Source organism: Panthera uncia, chromosome A2 (genome assembly GCF_023721935.1).
Source record: "Panthera uncia isolate 11264 chromosome A2, Puncia_PCG_1.0, whole genome shotgun sequence".
In the NCBI taxonomy this organism is placed as follows: domain Eukaryota; kingdom Metazoa; phylum Chordata; class Mammalia; order Carnivora; family Felidae; genus Panthera; species Panthera uncia.
In genome coordinates, this window is record NC_064816.1 from 12,434,006 (window position 1) to 12,441,761 (window position 7,756).

Below are 7,756 nucleotides of genomic sequence, written 5' to 3' on the forward strand. Positions count from 1 at the left end.
GTACAAGTGGGGGAGGGTGTGGTATGATCCTCGGGTTAGAGTGGCCTCCGGGGTGGGCTTGGGGCGGGCTGGAGTTCCCCTCCAGAACCTTCCCGGTTCTGGACACAAGGAAAATCAGAAAGGTCCCTCCAGGCCTTGGGCTCAGTGTGCTGTGGTGAGGCAGGGATGGCAGGCACTTGGCAGCTGCTGGGCTCTGGGTATAGCAGGGAGATGGTGGCCTGGCCCCTGGGAGGCTAGTCCTGGCCCGGCTGAGAGCCTCAGGTCCTGGCAGCCTCTGATAAAGAGCTCAGCAACCTGGCTCAGGAGATAACGTGGGTGCAAGATCGAGAAGAGTGGGGACGTGCCCATGGGCTCCAGACCGGAGTTGGGAGTCCTGACTACCAGGGCTGGGTGCTACCGGGCAGAGGCTGCCCTCCTGTGGGGGCCTCAGTTTCCCTCTCTGTAAGATGGGCTGAGGAGAATAGGGCACAGTGCCCAGCTTTGGAGATCACCTAGTCGGAGGGAGGAGGCACGGTAAACAGCACTCAGACAGAGACCAGAGCCATAAAGAAATCAACAAGGCAGAGTATGACTAGGGGACTCTGAGGAAGTGACATTTGGGCATGGGCGGGGCGGAGGTTGCGGTGGGGGGGGGGGGGAAGGGCGTTCCTAGTAGGGGACTAGTCAGTGCAAAGGCCAAGAGGCAAGACCTGAGCTCGGGGGGTTTGGAGAAAAGTCAGGAGGTGGCACGGAGACCAGAGTGGGAGGCTGGGTCGGTGCCCGGGGCCAAAGGTGCCGGGTAGGGGCCAGATGAAACCACAAGATAGCCCGGTGGCTGCCTCCGCTCCGGGCCAGCCACATCCGCCCCCGCCCGCCTCTGACTCAACGGCGCCGACCCTGCAAAAACAGGGCCCGCCCCACGCCGGGGGGTGGCAAAGTCAACAGCGCGGGCACGCGGGCGGCACGTCCCCGGCGGCCCCGGGCGCGTCACGGGGGCGGCCGCGGAGGACCAGGAAGTCGGCGGCCGACGCGCCCGCCGGGGGTGGGGGGACCCGGGGCGCCCGCACGAGTTCGCGGAAGCCGGAGGAAGCTCGGGCGCACCCCGGTCGCTGGGCGCGGGGCCGTCCTCCCAGCGGGGTGCCGCGTCCCCGCCGTGCGCCCGGGTCTGCGCCATGCGCCCTGGGGGCGTGCGAAGCTTCGCGCTGGAGCTGGCCCGGGGCCCCGGCGGCGCGTACCGCGGCGGGGAGCGGCTGTGCGGCCGGGTGCTGCTGGAGGCGGCGGCGCCTCTGCGGGTGAGAGCGCTGGAGGTGGCGGCACGCGGCGGGGCGGCGACGCACTGGCTCGAGGGCCGAAGCGTGGGTGTCAACGCGGTTTCCAGCGACTACGCTGCTGCCGAGACGTACCTGCGGCGGCGGCAGCTGCTGCTCCGAGGTGAGCCTCTCAGCCCCCCCCCCCCCGCCCCCGTCCCCACTCCCAGCTGGGATCCCCTGGGACCCTCGCCCCAGATCTGGGTGCTCTACTCCAGTGCGGGGAGAGTTTCAGTTTAGAGGCTGTGTGGTCGAGTGACCTTTCTTAAGTAGTGGGGACCTCCTCCCCAGGGTCTTGACCCTCCCACAGGACACCTACCCACCTACCCCCCTCCCAAATCCTCTTTCCCAGGAAAGAGACACCCCCCGTTTACAGGGGGTGTCTGGGCACCCCCCCCCCCTTGACAGAGCGGGGGAAACCCCCCCCCCAAGGGCCAGGCCGCGGCCCCCCCCCCCCCCCCCCCCCCCCCCCCCCCCCGCCCCCATCCAGAGTTTGGAGAACCCCTGGGTGGAGTCGGGACATCTTTCTCTCTGGACCCCCGGATCTCCTTTTAACTCCAGATTTGGGTCCCTGATTTCCCAAAGAAGACCCCCTTCATTTTGGTCTCAGAGTCCCCTCTTCCGTGCAGACCCCCAAGCTGATCACTGCGTCTACCGCCTCTGCCCCTCCCTTACGTACTGTTCTGACCCCAATGCTCCTGTGGCCACTCTGACTGCAGGTTACCGTGTCCGGTGATGATTTCCTCCCACTGGGGCTTCCGAGGCCTCAGGGGTGGTCCCAGGGTCGTCTGAGGGCCCCTCAAAAGGTGGCCTCCAGGGTAGTGGGTAGGTTCGAGCAGCTGCGCATCTCGCTGCCAGCAGAGGGCGCCGGTGCCCTGCAGACCGCCAAGAGGAAACTGCCTTAGAAACTCCCCTGGAGGTTCTTCTCTGAGGAAACTGAGGCCCAGAGAGGAGTCCTACCGTCTCGAGGGCACACCGCAGCCCTGACCCTAGGGGTTCCTGGGACGTCCCTTCCACTCGGCTGTCTGGGAGGGAACTGGGGCCCGGGTGAGGGGCGGGGGGGGGGGCTGCCAGGTGTGGGCACAAGGACGCCTAGGGGGTTTGTAGGAGTTTGCTGGGGGCTGCAAATTGGGACAGGAACATCGAGAGATGGGAACAGCCTGGGCAAAAGCGCCGAGGCGCGACAGAGTGGCGGCTTGTGGGGAGTGGGTTGATGACGTAGGAGCAAGGCTCTGGGAGAGGTCGAGCATGGGCTACACAGTGATTCAAGGCCCGACATTCTGAGGTCAGGACTGATTTTCTGCCAGCTCTACAAACATGGAAACTTAGGTTTTAAGAGATTGTCACTAGCCCGGGGTCACCCAGCTAAGCGGGATTCTAATCAGAAGAGGGGGGCCCCACGCACTTCCTCCTCCTTCCGCCATCACTTAGAGGGGAAACTGAGGCCCAGGGTAGTCCTGGGCACTCAAGGCCCCGATTGGGTCCAGCCCATCCCACACCCCTCTAGCTCGGGGCTGAACGTGTCTCGAGTCATATCTGAAAGTGGTGGCCAGTTGATGATTAAACCTAGTGCCAGAATGCTCTTGCTGGGTAACTTCAAGCCCGGGACCCGCTTCCGGCCCTGTTTCCCCTCTTTACCCCCGGGGTCTTCGAGAGACCGGCTCTGGACCCCATGCTTCAGTTTCACCGAGGGTAGAGGGCAGGCAGCTGGGGCGTTTGAGGTTTTGCTCCACGCCTGGGAGGAGCCACGCCCCTCGCCGCGCCATTGGTGTGGTCCTTTGTGGGGGTGGGGCCTGTGTCTCGCCCCGCCCCGCCCCGCCCGCCGTATAAAGGCAGCGCCGGCGCCGGGCGCACAGGAATTTCTGGCCTGGTCCGCAAGTGCGCCTGCGCACGTTGGGCCGGTTCGTGTTCTGAAGCTGTAGCCTCGGCGCCTCGCGCCGCCGTGCCGCCGCGTCGCGGGTTCGAGGCCAGGGTGTGTGCGTCGCGGGTTCGCATCCCGGCCGCGATGCTGTTCGACAAGGTGAAGGCGTTCGTGGTGCAGCTGGATGGCGCGAGCGCGGGCGCCGAGCCGGTGTTCAGCGGCGGCCAGGCCGTTGCCGGCCGAGTGCTGCTGGAGCTGGCGGGCCCGGCGCGCGTGGGCTCCCTGAAGCTGCGCGCCCGGGGCCGCGCCCACGTGCACTGGACCGAGTCGCGCAGCGCCGGCTCGAGCACCGCGTACACGCAGAGCTACAGCGAGCGTGTGGAGGTCGTGAGCCACCGTGCCACGCTACTCGCGCCAGGTACCGGCCGGCGACCCCCAACGCGGCGCACGTGCCGCGCGCTCCTGGAACCTGGCGCGGCCGCTGAGCCTCCCCTTCTGGCTTCTGTTTGCAGACACCGGAGAGACCACGACGCTGCCTCCCGGGCGCCACGAGTTCCCGTTCAGCTTCCAGCTGCCTCCGTAAGTCTTACGGTGTCTGGGGCGCAGGGGCGCAGGATTGCAGGGGAATCCCTAAGCCTGCTGCTGCTTTCAGGTTTAGGGCTCCATTGCTCTGTATCTGGGGACCCTCGAAACCCCAGCACCCCAGCACTGCTCCCCTGGGGGAGGATCCTCCGCGTCTCTGCCTCTCATCCTAAGTCTCTGGGGCCACCCCCGACTTGTATCTCGCCCCCTGAAGTCCCTTCCCTCCCCCTCCCCCCTCCCCCAGGACCCTGGTGACGTCATTCGAGGGTAAACATGGCAGTGTCCGATACTGCATCAAGGCCACCCTGCACCGGCCCTGGGTCCCTGCCCGCCGGGCAAGGAAGGTATTTACTGTCATAGAGCCCGTGGACATCAACACGCCTGCCCTGCTGGTGAGCGGCTGTTCCAGGGGAGGTGGGATGGGAGCGTTGCAGGTGGGGGCCTGGCTGCTGGGTGACCCCGACGGGCTCCTCACCCCCTTCACTTCCTTCACAAAGTGGGAAATCACTGCTGGGCCCTGGCAGGAAGGGAGGCAGGCATGGGAATGCCTTTGGAGTCCAGTGGAGCTGGTGCAGATCCCTCCTGCACCAATAATCTGTGTGGCTCTAGACAAGTATCTCACCCTCTCTGAGCCTCAGAGGGTTCCATCTGTGAAATGGGGGACCGCCAGGACTTGTGACGATCATGGTTTTCTGAGCACTGATTGTATACTAAGCGATTAGCTCGTTCATCGCACCTTCAGCCTTCTGAGATGGGTTTTATCTGCGGCTGTCTGTTACAGGTGGTTATGAAGAACCCAGGAACGCTGCCCCCAATCCCCCCTCTGCTGGGGGTGGTCGGGAAGCTCTTGGGGCGGGGTCTGGGGTTTGCACAAAGTGACCTGTTCCTGTCCCTCTCCTCTGCCCCACCAGGCCCCTCAGGCGGGAGCTCTGGAGAAAGTCGCCCGATCGTGGTACAGCAGTCGTGGCCTTGTCTCCCTCTCGGCCAAGATTGACCGAAAGGGCTATACGCCAGGTACCAGGCGAGCGGAGCTGGTTGGGGAAGAGGGCCGACGTCAGAGCTGCAGACGGGGAAACTGAGGCCCCCCCTTCCCCCCCCCACCGCTCCCCACTGCAGGTGAGGTAATCCCCGTCTTCGCCGAGATCGACAACGGCTCCACACGACCAGTGCTGCCTCGGGCAGCAGTGGTCCAGACGCAGACCTTCATGGCCCGAGGTGCCCGCAAGCAGAAGCGAGCAGTGGTGGCCAGTCTCTCGGGCGAGCCCGTGGGCCCGGGGCGGCGGGCGCTGTGGCAGGGCCGGGCGCTGCGGATCCCCCCCGTGGGTCCTTCCATCCTGCACTGCCGGGTGCTACACGTGGACTATTCCCTCAAGGTAGAGTGTCCCGTCGGTCCTAGGAGGCAGAGGCGGCTATATCTGCTCTGTTCTCCGGACTGGGGTTCCCCCGAGGCTGCCCGGGGGCCCTCCCTCACGGTCTGTCCCTCCAGGTCTGCGTGGACATCCCTGGCACCTCCAAGTTGCTCCTGGAGCTGCCGCTGGTCATCGGCACCATCCCCCTGCACCCTTTCGGCAGCCGCTCGTCCAGCGTGGGCAGCCGTGCCAGCTTCCTGCTGGACTGGGGGCTGGGGGCCCTGCCAGAGCGACCTGAGGGTGAGCTCCCCATCCCGCTGTCCGGGGGCTAGGGGGGCCGAGAGGCGGGCGCCAGGCTGACCCTCCCCGCCTCCCCCGGCCTCAGTGGCCACGTCTGTAAAAGTACACAGTAACGATCGCGTCGGTGGCCCCAGATCCCCCCGCAGAATCTCATCCTGAGGGCACACCGCCCGGCAGCCCCAGAATTGGCGCACGCCGGCTCCTGGCCGTTGTTCCCGATCCTGGGGCTCCCCTTTCCTACCGGCCTCACCCACCCTGTCTCTCACTTGCAGCTCCTCCCGAGTACTCAGAGGTGGTGGCAGGTGGGGAGGTGGCGGCCGCGGGGCAGAGTCCCTTTCCACCGCTGCAGGACCCTGACGTGAACCTTGAAGGCCCCTTCTTCGCCTATATCCAGGAATTCCGCTACCGCCCCCCACCCCTGTACTCCGAGGTGAGCTTGGGGGTCCGAGAAGCCTCTCCAGGCTCTGGGAGCCCGGGTGGGGGTGGGACTTGGATGAGTTTTAAATGTGAATGGCATGCATTCGTTCAGGGCCCGAGCCCCCCTTGCGCCCCAGCCCGCACCGCGTGTCGCTTCCTGGCTGAATGCGGGAGTCGGAGACGAGCAGGGCGGGAGAGGGGGGTTTCCGAGCCTCTGGAGCCCCGCCGTGGTAGTTGACCGGGTTCTTTCTGTCAGGAGGATCCGAACCCACCCTCAGAGGCCATGAGGCCACGCTCCATGACCTGCTGAGGGGCAAGTGAATACCTCGAGGGATGCGGGTACACACAGGCTTCTGGCCTCCGTGGACATGGGGAACGGCTGGATCAAGAGCGGCCCGACCGGACTGCGCTGAAGTTGGGGAATCCGCGGCTCGGAACAGGGCAGGGCTTTCCGACAGAACCCAGGACGGGGGAAGAGTCTGGAACCTGACTGACGTGGACTGGCCCTCGCGAGGCATCAGATGCCGCCTGTCGGATCCTGTCTTGTCCACGCCGGCCTGTGGACAGGGCTCGGGTCCCCCGGGAGCCTCTGGTCTGGGAGAGACGTCGCCAGACGTAAACGCTTCCGGTCCCGTGGGACCAGAGGAAGAGCTCCAGGACCGGGAGGGTCCAGACGGGAGCAGAGAGGGCTTCCCGGAGCAGAGGGCGTTCCGGCTGAGGCGGTGGCGTGTGAATAGCGGCCCAGCAGGCAGACAAGCGAGAGGAGGAAGAAGTCGGAGAAGGTCAGAGCTGAGCGATGTTCGGAGATCACCCCCTTCATCTCAGAACTGGGGCTCAGAAAGCGAGTGCCTCCGTTGAGGCCACACGGCACAGGCCGGCAGGCGAGAGGGCCCAGGAGTGAGGCATTCAGGGAAGCGGGTCATTGGAGCTCCGTGGGGCTTATGGCAGGAGTCCACTGCTCCAGCCTTTGTTTTGTTTGTCTTTTAAAAGTATTTATTTATTTTGAGAGAGCGCACGAGCAGGGGAGGGGCAGAGAGAGAGGGAGAGGACAGAGAATCCCTAGCGGGCTCCATGCCGACAGCGCAGAGCCCAGCTCGGGGCTTGAACCCACGGATCGTGAGGTCATGACCTGAGCAGAGATCAAGGGCTGAACGAACGCTTAACCGACTGAGCCACCCCGGCCCCCCTCCAGCCTTTGAAAGCCAGAGAGAGATTCCTGGCCTAGGCTGGGCCTGCCTGGGGGCTCCTCCAGTACTCCAGGACATGCGACTTGCCTGGGTATTGTATGACCAGGGAAACCCGGTTCAGAATATTAAGCCAGACCTTGGGGTCAGAGGTCAGCCTGGGGTAACACAGGAGGACCAGCGAGCCTCTGGAGCCCTCCTGTATCCTGGAGGGACAAAGTGTGAGGGGGCAGCTGGACAAGCCCCCAGTTGGAGAGTCTCAGCCGTAGCTGGGGGCGGGGCCCCCGCCTGGGACTCATCATTTTTGATAAGCCTTAAATTGTTCTCTTTTTTACAGATTTTTTTTTTTTTTTTTAAATAAAAGCGTGGGGAACGAGACTGGGCTTACTGGTTTATTTCACCCAGCTGCCAAGTGGCCATGACCTCCATCTTGCGTCAGGATCTCAAGGGTCGAATTCCAGGCCGAGGAGGGCGGAGGGGCCCCTTGTCCAGAAGGAGAAACTGAGGCCCAGGGACACAAAGGGAGGCTGAGCTCAGGTTGGAGCTGGACCCCATGCCCCTTCCCTAGCACAGTCACAGAGGCTAGGAACTTGAATGGGGGAAGGCAGACAGAGGCCTCAGAGAGGAAAAAAGCTGGCCGGGCAGGGGCGCCCCGGGACAGTTGGATCTTGCTTGAGTTTGAACCGCTTTTGTTTTTATTCAGATGAAACTTCTATGCCATGAAATGAACCCCTTTAAAGCATACAGTTTGGTAGCGTTTTGTGCATTCACACGAGT

The 7,756-nt window shown here is 64.3% G+C and overlaps 1 protein-coding gene across 3 annotated transcripts; it reads left to right on the plus strand.

Moving 5' to 3' along the window:
- Positions 1 to 656: 656 nt before the first annotated feature.
- ARRDC2 (arrestin domain containing 2) lies at positions 657 to 7,357 on the plus strand. 3 transcript variants are annotated; one of them, XM_049640205.1, is made up of 8 exons: positions 657 to 1,410; positions 3,660 to 3,726; positions 3,974 to 4,121; positions 4,641 to 4,743; positions 4,846 to 5,102; positions 5,216 to 5,378; positions 5,651 to 5,808; positions 6,052 to 7,357. In XM_049640205.1, the coding sequence occupies exons 1-8, from the start codon at positions 1,152 to 1,154 to the stop codon at positions 6,103 to 6,105; spliced, it is 1,209 nt and encodes a 402-aa protein (XP_049496162.1). In that variant the 5' UTR covers positions 657 to 1,151; the 3' UTR covers positions 6,106 to 7,357. The 3 variants fall into 3 exon arrangements, with proteins under 3 accessions (XP_049496162.1, XP_049496161.1, XP_049496160.1); XM_049640204.1 differs by lacking the exon at positions 657 to 1,410 and adding an exon at positions 1,888 to 3,565 and having other exon boundaries at positions 6,055 to 7,357; XM_049640203.1 differs by lacking the exon at positions 657 to 1,410 and adding an exon at positions 1,889 to 3,565.
- Positions 7,358 to 7,756: the final 399 nt, after the last annotated feature.